The following is an 18,232-nucleotide window of genomic DNA, read 5'->3' as shown; positions in this document are numbered from 1 at the left end:
ACACACACACACACACACACACACACACACACACACACACACACACACACACACAACCAGACACACAACCACGCAACCAGACACAGACACACACACACACACACACACAACCAGACACACATAGAAACACAAGAGACACAACCAGATACACACACGTAAATACAAATAATGCGCAAAACCACACACACACACACACATATACAGCGCAAAACCACACACACACACACAGCGCAAAACCACCCACACACACACCCACAGTGTTAATCATTGTTAATCAGTCCCAGAGCGTATCAACGAGTGCTGGGGGGTCACCACCTCGTTGGACAGACAGGAGTTAGTTCAGACGTGTTATGAGAGCCAGAGGGACACAGTGCAGAACCAGAGGAGGCGTTTGGAGGAGGTGGTGCTTCACGGTGGAGGGCGGTGGAACACTACAGATGTGACCTGAACAGAACAGGGCTTAAAAGTGTTTAAAGACTAGGAAGGGAATCCAAGAAAGAGAACACATGTGGGTAATCCACAGATACTTCTTGCTTTAGTCCTGGGACTCAAACGGTGAGACAGCCAATAGACGGCGAGGTCCGTTTCTGACGGAGAAACGTCCCAGTGTGTCGCTCACGTTTAGGACAACCAGGTCGATCCAGGCCAATGAGGAAGTCTCCACAACGACGGCATCGGGATACAAACGACCTGAGTCCTCACACCGGGCCATCCACCAATTTGAAGAGGGCATTTCAAATTGGTGCAAGGACCAAAACAACGGCCCTCTTTAAGGGCGCCGTTGTTTAGAGACGGCCGCTGTGAGAACGTGGCGTAGTTCCAGCTGTGTGTCGCTACGCCCCGGAGCCGACTCTACGTATGTAAATACACACCAGAGATATGAACACCCACTATTACGACATTATCAGCCTGTTATCTTCTCGTGGGGAACATGACGGGAATCAGCGTTCCCCGCCTTTGTTGACTCAAAAGAAAATAACAGATTAAGATTAGATTTCAAACATAGCTAATGTGTATTTATTCATACGAGGGTGCAGGGCTCTGGTGAGCTACAACACAACACAGTTCTACTCCGGTGACAGCGTGTGTGTGGCGTTGTGCGCGCGTGTGTGTGTGGCTGTGCATGCGCACACACACACCATCTCAAGCACGTAGGAGGGCCTATATTGGGTCATGAATTCAAGCCCTGACGAGGTGCTTCAATTCCCTGGCCGTGACTTTAGAGACACAGAGAGACGTGGTAAGAAGGATGACACGTAACAGCTGGGACACACACACACACACACACACACACACACACACACACACACACACACACACACACACACACACACACACACACACACACACACACACACACACACACACACACACACACACACACACACACACACACACACACTGCTCCTGCACTTTGACAAGAGAACGACCGTGATATCAAATGTTAAAGTGTACCCCACCTTCACACTAATCCCCAGGTTATTTTGCTCTGTGGATTACTGTCAAAACACACCAACAGTTTTTATATTGTTGAGCGGGCATTCATTTTGAATTAGCCCAATTCAGATCTTACTCTTAATTGTGAATTAGACTGAAGCCTATATAGCGCTTTAGACTTCAATATAACAACACAACGACTTCCAGGAGGTCCTTGAGGAGCCGTCCAGGGGCCCCGAGGCGGCGCTGCTGGGGGCCCTGAGGCGGCGCTGCTGGGGGCCCCGAGGCGGCGCTGCTGGGGGCCCTGAGGATTGTGTCGAGGGGTACAGTCTGACATGCAGGAGGTCAAGGGGAGGTGGTGTTTAAAATACCTGGGGCGCCGCCCGCGTTTTCCTAACTTTGTCTGTCTGTTTGTTCTGCTGGAGAGGAGATGGGGAGGGAGGGGGGGGAGGGGGAGGGGGGGGGGGGGTTACGATGGAGAAGGGGGTTACAAAAGGAAAGAATAAAAACATATGCACAATAAAACAGTACGACTGAAGGGACCAGCGACACAGCAGAGTTACATGAGAGTTAAGAGGAATAATACGGGATGAACAGTGAACAGGTGGAAACGGTGGACGCTAATCCACAGCGCACTGAATGATTGTCACGCGAGGAAGTCACACGCTCACTCATTCACTCACTCACAGACCCTCCCTCCCTCCCTCCCTCCCTCTCACCTGCAGGTCGGGACAGGAGCGCTTGGCGGGGGGGGACTGGCCGCCGGGCGCCGGCTCCTCCGTCTCTCTGGTCAGGTGCTTCAGCATGATGCAGCGGGCGACGGGGAACTCTCTGAGGGCCACAGGGAGACACGCGGCCGTCAGCACCGCCGCACGCCCCCGGCCACACGCCCCCGGCCACACAGCGTTCATGTAGATGTACGGGTTAGTGCACGTGAGTCAGGGTTAGTTCAGAAGGCTCTTCATGGTCCCACGTTCACGCAACGCCAGGGGGTGACGGACCGCTTGCGTCCTTGCGGACCCTCCTTGCGTCCTTGCGGACCCTCCTTGCGGACCCTCCTTGCGTCCTTGCGGACCCTCCTAGCGTCCTTGCGGACCCTCCTTGCGTCCTTGCGGACCCTCCTAGCGTCCACCGCGAGGGCCAGACGGACGCCTCCCACAGATTACAACCTTGAGTCGAGGCGACGCAGCCGCGATCTGCTACATCATTCCCGGCACTACGCTTTGTATGTAAAAAAACCAAAAGGCAAAACATGTAACTTTTGCCTTCAGAGCCGTAACCAGAGCCGTTTTTTTTACTCGCTAGCAATCGGTAAAAAGTGGAGACGTTTTGTATTCGGTCATCGTAGACGTCAGATGTAACGACCAGAACCGACAACGACGACCTTCTTCTGTTTCGGTTGCACATCGTTTGAGTCAGCTTTCAAGTTGTGAGAATCCATCCCATAATAACCAAGACTTCTAGTGGTAGACCAGTTGTAAAGTAACAGCACGCCCAGACAAAGACCAACCATCTGCTCTCTCTTTACCACGGACCCACACACAGAGACACGTCAGCCCCACGCACGACCGTAGAGGTTCAGGACCGCGTGGAAGAGTCTGCGTGGGCGTTGTGTGAATGTGGAACCATAACGAACCCTTTAGGGTTAGTACAGACGCATGGGTTAGTAGAGATGAGTTAGGGTTAGTAGAGATTAGTTAGTGCTAGTATAGATGGGTTAGTGCTAGTATAGATGAGTTAGGGTTAGTATAGATGGGTTAGTGCTAGTATAGATGGGTTAGGGTTAGTATAGATGGGTTAGTGCTAGTATAGATGGGTTAGTGCTAGTATAGATGAGTTAGGGTTAGTATAGATGAGATAAGGTTAGCTTAGGGTTCATATGGGTTAGCTATTTCAATACAAGTTGTTGTTATCATTCTGTTGCCTGCAGTAAGCTCCAGACGTGCTGTCCTATATGCTGTGTCCTATATGCTGTGTCCTATATGCTGTGTCCTATATGCTGTCCTGTATCCTGTGTCCTATATGCTGTCCTGTATCCTGTGTCCTATATGCTGTCCTGTATCCTGTGTCCTATATGCTGTCCTATATGCTGTGTCCTATATGCTGTCCTGTATCCTGTGTCCTATATGCTGTCCTGTATCCTGTGTCCTATATCCTGTATCCTGTGTTAGAGGGCTGATCTTACTTGTCTCTGCATCTCTGTAGCGCCTCGTCAGCGACGAGCTTGAGGTTGATCAGCTTATCTCCGCGGTAGAACCCGTCTGGAGCAGAGACAAAACAACGGCAATTAGTCAGAAAGTTGGGCTGGTACTCCCTGCTGAGCAGGACCCAGACCCCCCTGTAGTCTACAGACCAGGACCCAGACCCACCTGTAGTCTACAGAGCAGGACCCAGACCCCCCTGTAGTCTACAGAGCAGGACCCAGACCCACCTGTAGTCTACAGAGCAGGACCCAGACCCCCCTGTAGTCTACAGAGCAGGACCCAGACCCACCTGTAGTCTACAGACCAGGACCCAGACCCACCTGTAGTCTACAGAGCAGGACCCAGACCCCCCTGTAGTCTACAGAGCAGGACCCAGACCCACCTGTAGTCTACAGACCAGGACCCAGACCCCCCTGTAGTCTACAGACCAGGACCCAGACCCCCCTGTAGTCTACAGACCAGGACCCAGACCCCCCTGTAGTCTACAGACCAGGACCCAGACCCCCCTGTAGTCTACAGACCAGGACCCAGACCCACCTGTCAGTCTGTGGACCAACAGGTCAGCTTCACTGAAGTCTAAACACCAGTGGAGGCTGGAGGCCGTTCACACTTTGATGCGTCTATTTATAACTAGACAATAAAACAACCTTCATGAGTTCCCAAGAACACAATAAAACTATCATGAGTTAACCAGCAAGACAATAAAACCATCATGAGTTAACCAGCAAGACAATAAAACTATCATCATGAGTTAACCAGCAAGACAATAAAACTATCATGAGTTAACCAGCAAGACAATAAAACTATCATCATGAGTTAACCAGCAAGACAATAAAACTATCATGAGTTAACCAGCAAGACAATAAAACTATCATCATGAGTTGAAAAAAATTAGTTGTGTTCCACCCTGGAGAGATAAAATGTTAGTGTGGACATTTGTCCATTATGTGTGTGTCTAGTTAACCGGTGAAGAGGGGGACGTGGGTGTGTGTGTTCGTGCGCGTGGGTGCGTCAAAGTCAAAGTCACTTTATTTTGTCTCCCTGGGGAGATATTTGTCTTAGAGTGGGGACATTTCTGCATCAACAACAGTAAAAACATACAACATACCACGTGCAACAAAGGCATCCAGCCAACAGACCATGTAAATAAGATAAAAGAAAAAGTACAAAAAGAACTAAAATACCGTAAACATTTTGGTTACTGTGCAAATTGCCATCCATGTGCAAAAGAGCAATACCACCAACATGAACATTCCTTACACTCATTCATGCTTACATAATCATCCATTCATCCAGTTCATTATATATACATTCATTTATCCATTCACAACTTCCCATGCGTTCAATCCTAAATAAATATACATTAATTTCTACACATGCATGCATTCAACCTCAAAAATAACATTGCTTCCTTCATTCAGTCATGTTAATACAGAAACATATCCGTTCAGCCCTAACCATGCATTCAATCCTAAATAAATATACATCTGTTGTTCCATTTCTACCCATACATTCAGCCATGTGAATCCAATACTTCCTTCATTCAATCATGATCACCTTTCATTGATGAGCTTGATCGAGAGAGGGATGAATGAATGAATGTTCAACAGTGTATATTCAGAACACTACAGATGGGAGCTGGTAGAACTACCACTCATTGAAGTAGTATACATATTGACTGAGCAAAATGCTAAAATAACGAACTACCACCAAGAACATCCAAACTATTTCCGTCTGCCTGTTTTGGTTCAAGTCCCTCACATTCAGACAGACAGGTTCTTCAGAACAGTGCATGTATTGTGAGCATCCTCTTCTCTGGTGGCATTCCATTCTATTGACACACACACACACACACACACACACACACACACACACACACACACACACACACACACACACACACACACACACACACACACACACACACACACACACACACACACACACACTGAGAGGGAAGTAATATAGTATAATAATCCACCGTGTTGTAACCTAATTCTGTATCCACCACTGGTGTGATACTTCAGGTTTAAGGTTACAATGCAACATGTTTTAGAACAATGACCGTATTGTAACCTTATTCTGTCTCAACCAATGTCATTGATACTATTATTTTACTAACAATGCAACATGCTTTATAACAATGAAATGATGAAAAAAGACAGATATCACTGACCACGAGACCGGCCCGCCTAACTGGAGGGGAAACTCATACAACTGACTCCTGGGCTGGCGGTGTGCCGGGTTCAGGCAGAAAGTCAAACCTCTAAACGCACACACTAGCACACACAACACAAGACCATCAACACAACACAAGACCATCCACACACAACACAAGACCATCCACACACAACACAAGACCATCCACACACAACACAAGACCATCCACACACAACACAAGACCATCCACACACAACACAAGACCATCCACACACAACACAAGACCATCCACACACAACACAAGACCATCAACACACAACACAAGACCATCCACACAACACAAGACCATCCACACACAACACAAGACCATCCACACAACACCATCCACACAACACAAGACCATCTGTTGTTCCATTTCTACCCATACATTCAGCCATGTGAATCCAATACTTCCTTCATTCAATCATGATCACTTTTCATTGATGAGCTTGATTGAGAGAGGGATGAATGAATGTTTGTACCTGTTGTATTTGCACAGAGACACCCTGTACCTCCTGCCTGAATTCAACAGTGTACATTCAGAACACAACAGATGGGAGCTGTCAGATAGAATAGCCTGATCGAAAAGTGTGTGTGCGTGCGTGCGTGCTGCGTGCAGATGGATGTCTAGACCATCCATTGTAATCCATCCTGTTCAGTGTTCAGCTAAACAATATGATGGTTACATTTCTACAGACATTGGTGCAAACGAAGCAAATTTCAATGAGCTAAATTTACTTCTTGAACAATCTCACAGAACCTGTGTGACAGCGACCGCCCAGCGACCGCCCAGTGGTCTCCGTACAGACAAACCAGCAGGGGAAGACGTACTGAACGACTTGTTCGTCACGCTCTGCCCACTTTACTCACCAGCGGTTATCAGCAACGAGCACTGGGAGTCCAGGATCCTCTCGCACAACGCATCCGCCGAGAAACCAGCAAACTGCAGAACACACGCAACACCAGTCAGTCCCCAGGCCGAGCCCCCACAGCACTGGACCAGTGGTCAGTCACCAGTACTGGACCAGTGGTCACCAGTACTGGACCAGTGGTCAGTCACCAGCACTGGACCAGTGGTCACCAGTCACCAGTACTGGACCAGTGGTCACCAGTACTGGACCAGTGGTCACCAGCACTGGACCAGTGGTCACCAGTACTGGACCAGTGGTCACCAGTACTGGACCAGTGGTCACCAGTACTGGACCAGTGGTCAGTCACCAGTACTGGACCAGTGGTCATCAGTCACCAGCACTGGACCAGTGGTCAGTCACCAGTACTGGACCAGTGGTCAGTCATCAGTCACCAGTACTGGACCAGTGGTCACCAGTACTGGACCAGCAGTCACCAGTACTGGACCAGTGGTCACCAGTCACCAGTACTGGACCAGTGGTCATCAGTCACCAGTACTGGACCAGTGGTCAGTCACCAGTACTGGACCAGTGGTCACCAGTACTGGACCAGTGGTCAGTCACCAGTACTGGACCAGTGGTCACCAGTACTGGACCAGTGGTCAGTCACCAGTACTGGACCAGTGGTCACCAGTACTGGACCAGTGGTCACCAGTACTGGACCAGTGGTCATCAGTCACCAGTACCGGACCAGTGGTCACCAGTCACCAGTACTGGACCAGTGGTCACCAGTACTGGACCAGTGGTCATCAGTCACCAGTACTGGACCAGTGGTCACCAGTACTGGACCAGTGGTCATCAGTCACCAGTACTGGACCAGTGGTCACCAGTACTGGACCAGTGGTCATCAGTCACCAGTACTGGACCAGTGGTCACCAGTACTGGACCAGTGGTCAGTCACCAGTACTGGACCAGTGGTCACCAGTACTGGACCAGTGGTCAGTCACCAGTACTGGACCAGTGGTCACCAGTACTGGACCAGTGGTCACCAGTACTGGACCAGTGGTCATCAGTCACCAGTACCGGACCAGTGGTCACCAGTCACCAGTACTGGACCAGTGGTCACCAGTACTGGACCAGTGGTCATCAGTCACCAGTACTGGACCAGTGGTCACCAGTACTGGACCAGTGGTCATCAGTCACCAGTACTGGACCAGTGGTCACCAGTACTGGACCAGTGGTCATCAGTCACCAGTACTGGACCAGTGGTCACCAGTACTGGACCAGTGGTCATCAGTCACCAGTACTGGACCAGTGGTCACCAGTACTGGACCAGTGGTCACCAGTACTGGACCAGCGGTCACCAGTACTGGACCAGTGGTCACCAGTACCGGACCAGTGGTCACCAGTCACCAGTACTGGACCAGTGGTCACCAGTACTGGACCAGTGGTCACCAGTACTGGACCAGTGGTCAGTCACCAGTACTGGACCAGTGGTCACCAGTACTGGACCAGTGGTCATCAGTCACCAGTACTGGACCAGTGGTCAGTCACCAGTACTGGACCAGCGGTCACCAGTACCGGACCAGCGGTCACCAGTACTGGACCAGCGGTCACCAGTCACCAGTACTGGACCAGCGGTCACCAGTCACCAGTACTGGACCAGTGGTCACCAGTACTGGACCAGTGGTCAGTCACCAGTACTGGACCAGTGGTCACCAGTACTGGACCAGTGGTCAGTCACCAGTACTGGACCAGTGGTCACCAGTACTGGACCAGTGGTCACCAGTACTGGACCAGCGGTCATCAGTCACCAGTACTGGACCAGCGGTCACCAGTCACCAGTACTGGACCAGTGGTCACCAGTACTGGACCAGTGGTCAGTCACCAGTACCGGACCAGCGGTCACCAGTACTGGACCAGCGGTCACCAGTACTGGACCAGTGGTCACCAGTACTGGACCAGTGGTCACCAGTCACCAGTCACCAGTACAGGACCAGCGGTCACCAGTACTGGACCAGTGGTCACCAGTAGCGGACCAGCGGTCACCAGTACTGGACCAGCGGTCACCAGGTCACTCACCACGATGGAATGCACCGCTCCGATGCGGACGCAGGCCAACATGGCCACCACCAGCTCCACCACCATGGGCATGTAGATGGACACGCGGTCGCCCTTCTTCACGCCTGGAGGATAAAGCAGAGTGGTCGTCGTCATCAATCATCCACGTGATCAATACACAGACATCAACATTGAGGCGGTTTTTGTGAATGCCGATCGAGTCGTGTTCCACCTGCTCCTGGTGGGCGGGCTGTGGTTCACCTCATCGCCCCCTACTGGTCTATAACGCCGGTTTGAGGGTTGACTTGAATGCATCTTTGTGTTTCGTGTGGACGATCAGAGACTTTCCAAACTTCTGTGTGTGTGGACGGGGCCTGTACTGTACACAGCGGAGGGGGGGGGGGGGGGGGGGGGTGCCTGTACTGTACACAGCGAGGGGGGGGGGGGGGGTTGGCCTGTACTGTACACAGCGGGGGGGGGGGGGGGGGGGGGGTGCCTGTACTGTACACAGCGAGGGGGGGGGGGGGGGTTGGCCTGTACTGTACACAGCGGGGGGGCGGGGGGGGCTGCACTGTACACAGCGGAGGGGGGGGGGCGGCCTGTACTGTACACAGCGGGGAGGGGGGGGGGGGGGGGACCCACCTTGTGACCGGAGGACGTTGGAGAAGCGGCAGACCCTCTGCAGCAGCTCTCGGTACGTCACCGCCAGCTCATCCCCCGGCTCGTTGCCTTCCCTGGACACACACACACACACACACACACACACACACACACACACACACACACACACACACACACACACACACACACACACACACACACACACACACACACACACACACACACACACACACACACACACACACACACACACAGTCCAGTGTTAACTTTCTGCTGAGGAATGCAATGTGGCCATTGTCACAGCAGAGGTCCTCCTCGGGTTTGTCGTGTTGTGGCCCTGCAGCCTCAGGGGCAGTGGCGTAACATCATGGTGATGGCCCCGGTGCAAATATTTTTTTTGTGCCCCCCCCCAAAGATTCAGCCAATGAGAGTACTACTACAGCAGGTAGCAATTGCGTTGCCATGGCACACGGGTAAACAAATGACAAGACACCACACAAGTTAACTAACGATCGCTGTAGGCTTCAATATCATGCAAGCACTTTGCTTTCTTTTTATTTTGTTCTACATCACAATTGCATGCTTTAATAAAGTATTGTTTTTTTCCTACCATTACAAAAATAAAATATACAAACCAACAGAGCTTTGTCTCCCCGCGACCTTATATTGATTGAGTCTAAAACGTTCTCAACGATTCAGCCAATGAGAGTAGGGGTAGCAATCGCACACGGGTAAACAAATGATTGGAATGATTGGAATTTGGACAAATGATCATTCCTCCTCCCATACCAGCCACTCAGCTAGCCTACCTTACCGACCCGCCCCCGAGCTGTTTAATTCACAAAAACATTTTTATTTTTATTTTTATTCCTCCATGGGCCCCTGACGGCGTCTGGGCCCCGGACAGCTGCACCGGTTGCACCGTCAATATTTACGCCACTGGTCAGGGGGCCCTGCAGCCTCAGGGGCCCTGCAGCGTCGGGGGCCCTGGGATAGCGTCGGGGGCCCTGGGACAGTGTCGGGGGCCCTGGGACAGTGTCAGGGGGCCCTGCAGCCTCAGGGGCCCTGCAGCGTCGGGGGCCCCTGGGACAGTGTCGGGGGGCCCTGCAGCCTCAGGGGCCCTGCAGCGTTGGGGGCCCTGGGATAGCGTCGGGGGCCCTGGGACAGAGTCGGGGGCCCTGCAGCGTCGGGGGTCCCTGCAGCGTCTTGGTGCACAAATGGGCTCCAGTTATAGACTGGGCGGCCCCCCAACGTCTACAGAGCAGCTAGCGCGATAGCTTGTGCCAGCGGTGCCGTGTTCCATTAATAGACAGAGAGCCGCCCCCGCTCCAGCACCGAGACCAAGGACAAAGGAGGGGACATGCTCTAATGGCCGTGTGACCTCACTGTGACCTCACTGTGACCTCACTGTGACCTCACTGTGACCTCACTGTGACCTCACTGGCAACGGGAGGCACTGCAGATAACGTCCAAAACTTGAATGACATTTAAGACCATAAAAGAAGCAGTTTAGATTAGATCGCACTTTATACAACTTTTATATGACAGAAAGAAAGCAACAAAGTTGTCTACAGTGAAGTTAATGTTAGTATAGATGGGATAGGGTTAGTTTAAAATGGTTAGGGTTAGTGGTGGTTAAGAGATGGTTTAGATGGGTTTGAGTTAGTATAGTGGGGGTTAAAATAGGGTGGATTAGGGTTAAAATAGATGGGTTAGGACTCGTAAAGGTGTTAAGGTTAGTATAACTGAGTTAGGCCTACTAAAGATGTGTTAGAGTTAGTATAAGGGGGGTTAGTTTAGATGTGTTAGGGATGTATAAAGATGGGTAAGGCTTATGAGAGAGATAAGGCTTGGTGAGATGCAGGGACCGTGTAATACATGACCTCGTTGTCTGCTTCCATACTCCTGACACTATGAGCCCAGCCCTGGAGTGCCATCACGTCTGTCTGCCTGTCCTACCGCAGCCTCTCCCCCAACCCCATCCGTCTCTCCATGACCTCAAAGGCCCCCTGCTATCATCGTCCCTTTTGATTCTCAAATCAACTGTTACAATGCAATCCCTTTGGCGACGCTTCTCCTCCGAGCATCTCACAGTCAGTGCAGAAGACACCGCTGGTGGGAGGAGGGCTGAGGTACACAGCCTATCACACTGGACGACCAGCCACCCAGCCTCTGGTACACAGCCTATCACACTGGACGACCAGCCACCCAGCCTCTGGTACACAGCCTATCACACTGGACGACCAGCCACCCAGCCTCTGGTACACAGCCTATCACACAGGACGACCAGCCACCCAGCCTCTAGTCCGTAGCTCCACTGCAGTGGATCAAGACTGACAGTACCAACGGGCCAGGCACGCTTGCATGCACACAGACACACACGACATTCAAATAAGTGCCAGGCCGGTACGTTGCATTTTTTTGAGTAGTCCCCCGAGGCCAGAAGAGGAGCAGCTACTCACTAAAGGAGAAGTGAAGTAAAGTAAGAAGTGAGTTACGTAACACGCTCAGGCCTACGTAAACTACACTCTTCACTGTTGAACCAAGGTAGAACTATGACTCATTTAAGTAGTATACATATTGACTGAGCATAACAATAACAACACTATATATTGACTGAGCATAAGAAAATAACTATTAACAAACTATTTCCGTCTGCCTGTTTGACTGCCTGGTTCAAGTCACTCACGGTCAGTCAGACAGACAGGTTCTTTAGAACAGTGCATGTATTGTGAGCATCCTCTTCTCTGGTGGCATTCCATCCTATTGTCTCACACTCACTCACTCTCTCTCTGAGAGGTAAGTAATATAGTATAATAATCCACCGTGTTGTAACCTAATTCTGTATCCACCACTGGTGTGATACTTCAGGTTTAAGGTTACAATGCAACATGTTTTAGAACAATGACCGCATTGTAACCTTATTCTGTCTCAACCAATGTCATTGATACTATTATTTTACTAACAATGCAACATGCTTTATAACAATGAAATGATGAAGAAAGACAGATATCACTGACCACGAGACCGGCCCGCCTAACTGGAGAGGAAACTCATACAACTGACTCCTGGGCTGGCGGTGTGCCGGGTTCAGGCAGAAAACCAAACCTCTAAACGCACACGCTAGCACACACAACACAAGACCATCAACACACAACACAAGACCATCCACACAACACAAGACCATCCACACAACACAAGACCATCCACACAACACAAGACCATCAACACAACACAAGACCATCCACACACAACACAAGACCATCCACACACAACACAAGACCATCCACACAACACAAGACCATCAACACAACACAAGACCATCAACACAACACAGAGACCATCAACACAACACAAGACCCTCCACACACCTGACCGGCCCAAAGCCTCAACAGTCCTCCACCGCTACAGCCCAGAGCTAGACGATGTAATCGACCATTGACCGAGTCGTGGACTGTGAATTAATATCGAGTAAAGTGGGACTGGAGCCCATGAGTCACCAGCCCATCGCTGTAACCAACAAACAGTCTGAGAAGACGACGTCGTATGGCGCATCACTGCCGGCAGTTCAGATGGGGCCGCATCAAAGCTCAGAGACTCTCTGTGGAGGACCTACAGACGGTAAACGGGTTCAGATCCAACCTCACTGTGGAGGACCTACAGACGGTAAACGGGTTCAGATCCCCTCCTCACTGTGGAGGACCTACAGAGGGTAAACGGGTTCAGATCCCCTCCTCACTGTGGAGGACCTACAGAGGGTAAACGGGTTCAGATCCCCTCCTCACTGTGGAGGACCTACAGACGGTAAACGGGTTCAGATCCCCTCCTCACTGTGGAGGACCTACAGAGGGTAAACGGGTTCAGATCCCCTCCTCACTGTGGAGGACCTACAGAGGGTAAACGGGTTCAGATCCCCTCCTCACTGTGGAGGACCTACAGAGGGTAAACGGGTTCAGATCCCCACCTCACTGTGGAGGACCCACAGAGGGTAAACGGGTTCAGATCCCCTCCTCACTGTGGAGGACCCACAGAGGGTAAACGGGTTCAGATCCCTCCTGGAGGAGTCAGGACAGGCCGTCAGAACTGTGGACGTCTCCACAGACCACAGGGATGGAGCAGAGTTGGTGCCCTGCTGCACTAATGGAAACACTGGTGGGTTCCATTTAATCATTTAAGCCTAGTTTCCTATTCCTTGTATTATCTCTCCTCTTTGGATTAACCTTTGGCTGAGGCAAAGGAAACAGTGAGCCCTCATAAAGACGTCTGCTTGACGGGAAGGCAGGGTACAGAGATAGCTGCCCTCTTGGTGTAGGGAGAACCAACAGACGGCCGTCCACAGCCCTACAGAGAGAGAGGCTCTGTGGGACGGTGGTGGAGGAGGCTACAGAGGAGACCGGTGTATGCGCATACATTAAAAAAGGTTCCTTTTCTGCAACTATTGTGAGGTTTTTTTTTGCATTTAGAAGTCTTGTCTGTCCTAGACGCAATGTCTCAAAGAAACTGCCATGACACTGTACAATGGGAATAAAACTAACGCCAATACAACTTTACTTTTGGGGGGGGGGGGGGGGGTCGGCTTAGCTCGGGAGGTAGAACAGGTTGACTTGTAACCGGAAGGTTGCTGGTTCAATCCCCGGCTCCTCCTAGTGTCGATGTGTCCCTGAGCGAGACGCTTAATCCTGACTGCTCCTGACCAGCTGGCTGTCTCCCTGTGTGGTTGACTCCTCCGTCGGTGTGTGTTAACCGCTGTAAGTCGCTCTGGATAAAATCGTCTTCTAAACGCCCTAAATGTAAACATACTTTTGAACTGTTACCAACATGGAAGCTGCTGTGTACAACCACTAGGGTCTGACGTAACCATCAGATCTCAGCCAGAAGTTTCCTACTGTAGATCTCTTTTCAATGGAGTTCACTGATCTCTGTTAGCGCATTCCAAAACATTCAATTAAAGGTTGACCGTGTTGTGTGATTGGACAGGTAGGCTGTCGTTGGTACGGCGGGCCTCTGGTGCCGCCCTTCGGATTCCCACTGACCAATAGAAGGCGACCTTGTTCCCGAGCTTGCGGTGGTGCACGTTGCGGTCCAGCAGGTTGTAGCAGACGTTGGTGGAGGCGCCCTCCATGCATTTGATGAAGATCTCCCCTTTGGTCACGTCGAAGTTGTAGTCCATGAAGGGGCCCGTGTGCTTGGTCTTCCAGAAGAAGTCTTTGGCGATATCTCCCCAGAACTCTGGAGGACCGAGGGGGGAGACATGAAGAGGTGTCACAGAGCCAATAGGAAATAAAACACATCAATGACGTCCATGAATCTAACATGATATCAAACCGGACCAAACTAAAAAGAGAATTTACGGTAAACACAAACAACTAAATAAAAGGAAGACAATTTTAGAAGAGGGTGTTTAGTGGTAGATGAGTTGTAAAGCCTTCATCGCCCATCAATGGAACCACAGAGAAACGTGTGAATCTTCACGCAGGTGTATGGTGGGGTACTGAACGCTTCGTATGTGTGCCTTTGTGTACTAGACAGGTAAGTGATTGATCATTGCAACACGTTGAATAGTCTGCAGCGTTAATTCTAATATAATTGGGCTTCACCCATACAGTTTCCCTGTCGTGTTCACTTTTTTTTGTATTTATTTCCCTCCCCGAATGCAGTGGTGGTAGTGGTAGTGGTAGTGGTGGTGGAGGACATGTCAACAGCAGCCCTAGTGCTTACCATCTGGGTTCTCTATGGACTTCTTGTACAGCTCCTTGTACTTCTCGAAGCTCGGGACGTGAGCGGTCTCCTTCAGCTCCTCCGCCGCGGGGAAGACGACGTCGTCCTTCGGAGCTTTGTCGGGAATCATCTTCAAACCACCCGTGGACTCTACACCAGCCACTACGGTAATGGTGCCACACTGAGCCGTTCACTACGCGAGCTCGGACGGCCCCAAGTATCGATCCGATGCACTCACAACCGACTCGACGGGGGGGCTGGGCGACCTCCTCAGCTGCGGCCACAATGCACTAATTGCAATAGCTATTCGGCTAGCTAGTGGCTAGCTAATAAGGAAGCGATAAAGTTGAGACTAATCAAGACTTCCTTGTTCAAGCTGGTTTCCATGTGCACTCATAAAAAGGTATAGAATTGATGCAGCAACAACAAAAAAGTCAAAAAGTCGCGCTTTTGAAAGTCCTTCTGCAGTTTGCGCTTGCAAAAAGCAACGCACGGTTTGTGCTCGGCGGACAACCCGACGTGTGTCCCCCGGTACGAGCTGCAGGTCTTGGAGCAGCAGCAGCAGCCCGTTTAAAAGGCGTGCGGCTAGAAGCTAGCTCATCCAGCAGCAGGGGAAAGAAGTCGAAGCTGGGCTTCAGTTGCGCAATGATACGAGGCCGCTGAGGTACTAAGCGTCTGCGGTCCGCGATCAACAAGAACCGCTTCTTCTTTTCACTCAGAAAGTCGCATTAAAACCCGTGAAAGAGCATGCCAAATCAAGCCCCTTGTCCCCGGCGGTGACATTCAGAGACGAGCTCCTCTTTCTTGTGGCGGAGAAGCGGACGAGGAGAGAGCTGCTGCTGGGGGCGGGGCCTGGACGCTGGATGCCCCCTCGCTGCCGGCCAATCACGGCGCGGCAAGACGTCGACGTCATCCACGAGGATAAACTTCACAACAACCCGAACGAGCTGGACTGGAGCGGACTGGTGACCCGGAGAGGTTATTACAAACACCGGCCGGTGACGTGCTTTTATAGGTGGGCGGAAAATCACGTTTGACTTCATCTTCATGCTTCTTTATGTATATATATATATTAGTGTAGAAACCAAATTAGAGAGGGGTAGCTACCTGGGGAATATGTCTGAAATCAACATGGATCAACAGTGTGTGAAGTAAAAATAGTAAATAGTGGAGTAAAATCCTTTCTATTTAGTAGGTTTGTGTGGAACACACCTGCTGACAGACTCCCCAACGCCTTATCGAGAGGCGATCTGTCTGTAGGCCTATACTGTGTACATGAAGAACATATCGATTGTTCAAGTCAGTGACACGCGTTGAATCAAAGAAGACACACCTAACGTAAAGAGTGATGGATTCAGATTGTGTCAGCCATGAACGTTATAAATGGTTTAGCTCAAGTATCCCTTAGAGTCTATCCTTTCAAACAGAGTCCACATACAAATACACGATAGTATAATAGTATATATAATAGTATAATAATATAATAATAGTAAAGGACTGGGAGCCGAACCAGATGAACCCCAGACGCCTTTCCTCAGCAATCTGGACCCGGGTTAGTGACCCACCATACGCTGACCGGGCCGCAGTGACCGCCACTCACCACCGGGGGGCGACAGCGGACGGGTAGAGAGGACTGTCATGGTGACTGTCACAAGTAGAACATTGACCCTACCTGCAGTTCTTTCAGTTCCTTCAACGCGTATGTTGAAGTGATGGGTTTCGCTGAACAAATCAGGGCATGCGGTATCGTCCAATACTCTAACAGCCTTTTCCTCGGTTTTTATCTTATCTTAAAGATAAGGTAAAAACCGAGGAAACGCATCTCATGGGGGATGTGGACAACATAATCCACATATATGAAGCAGCCCTATCTGGAAAACAAGACACATTCATACTCACAGACAGACAGATGAGCAGACAGACAGACAAGCAGAAAGAAAGGGAGGCCGACATACAGGCAGGCAGGCAGGCAGATATATATACGGATTGTTGTGTTCTTTTCAGAAAAGACAGCCGAAACAGGATCGCTTTTAACTCACTTTATTCGGTAAAGGTTCTGGTCTATTATCTCTGAAGCAAAAGGAGAGGAATTGTATATTTCACGTGCGGAGCGTCCCCAAGCTGAATATCTAATCGATACGCTGCCCAGGAGTTTCTATTGTTTAAAAGCTGAGTCCGAGGTTAAATAGGCAGGTATGGGTGGGCGTGTTCTGTGGCTTTAAAAGCCCGCCCCCTTCATCTATGTGTGATCAGCTGCTGCCCCCTCGTGGCTATGTGCAAGTGTTACAGCTTATATTATATGTGCTCGGTCTGACCCCTTTGGCTATGTGCGGGTATTACATCCTAGCTATTATATGTGCTCGGTGCTGCTCCCTGTGGCTGTGTGAGGATACTGCGGTTTTGTCATTATATGTGTTGAAATGTGTCACAGACAGACAGACAGGCAGATAAAGCAGGCTGCCAGACGTAGATAATTGAAGTGATATATATATATGCCTGCCTACACATACGAATCATAAGTCACAACGGGCTACATTTGGTTGAATTATAAGAGGTTTAAGTGGTAATATGGAGCTGTTTGGGAGATGCTCTTGTTGGTGAGCAGATCCAAATGATCCGCATCACTAAAGAGAGCCTGTGGGTTGATCAGTGCCTCCCTCACTGAGTCACCACCACCTGTGTGTATTCAGATGGAGTAGTGTAACTCTAACCACGTTCTGTAGTCCACAGCAGTGATTGTCAGCCGGTCGCAGAGCATTTTAAGACCTTCATCTTTAGAAAGAAGCCTAAGAATTAAATAAAGATTCAATGTTAATTTGTGTTTCGATGGCTTACTGTTTCACAGAGTTGGGCCCCGATGGCTGCGTTTAGTTCACGCCACTATGTTGGTGGTGACTTGTTGACTAATGACGCACGGCCACTAGTCAGTGGTCCAGAGGACCGTGGAACCTAGTAGAGTCCTGGCAAAAGAAAGGTTTGGTGTGTAGTCTCTTTTCCCCTGCAGCAGTGAGAGAGCGGGACAGGATGAGGAGAATAATTAACCAGAGAACCACAGATTCAAGTTGATAAGAAGACAAGACAAGACCAGACCAAAGAAGGCAAGGGCAAGTTGCACGCATGTTTTTGAGTCAAGCTCTACAGTCA

At 50.3% G+C, this 18,232-nt stretch overlaps 1 protein-coding gene across 3 annotated transcripts in view; it reads right to left on the bottom strand.

Moving 5' to 3' along the window:
• The window catches only part of acss2 (acyl-CoA synthetase short chain family member 2), a 24,417-nt gene extending 8,508 nt beyond the window's left edge, over positions 1-15,909 (bottom strand). Inside the window, exons 1-8 of one of the 3 annotated variants that reach the window (XM_084474609.1) lie at positions 15,089-15,909; positions 14,404-14,599; positions 9,392-9,483; positions 8,771-8,874; positions 6,711-6,783; positions 3,623-3,698; positions 2,157-2,268; positions 1,809-1,856 (exon numbers count right to left, since the gene is read on the bottom strand). In XM_084474609.1, coding sequence (XP_084330735.1) covers positions 1,809-1,856; positions 2,157-2,268; positions 3,623-3,698; positions 6,711-6,783; positions 8,771-8,874; positions 9,392-9,483; positions 14,404-14,599; positions 15,089-15,218 — 831 coding nt within the window. In that variant the 5' untranslated portion in view covers positions 15,219-15,909. The remainder of the gene's footprint in view (positions 1-1,808; positions 1,857-2,156; positions 2,269-3,622; positions 3,699-6,710; positions 6,784-8,770; positions 8,875-9,391; positions 9,484-14,403; positions 14,600-15,088) is intronic. The other 2 variants (XM_084474610.1, XM_084474611.1) reach the window with 2 other exon arrangements.
• Between the last annotated feature and the right edge of the window lie 2,323 nt (positions 15,910-18,232).

The sequence above is a fragment of the Micromesistius poutassou genome (genome assembly GCF_964030765.1).
Source record: "Micromesistius poutassou genome assembly, chromosome: 10".
In the NCBI taxonomy this organism is placed as follows: Eukaryota; Metazoa; Chordata; class Actinopteri; order Gadiformes; family Gadidae; genus Micromesistius; species Micromesistius poutassou.
Note: the sequence above shows the minus strand (reverse complement) of the source record. Positions and strands in the feature narration are given on the sequence as shown.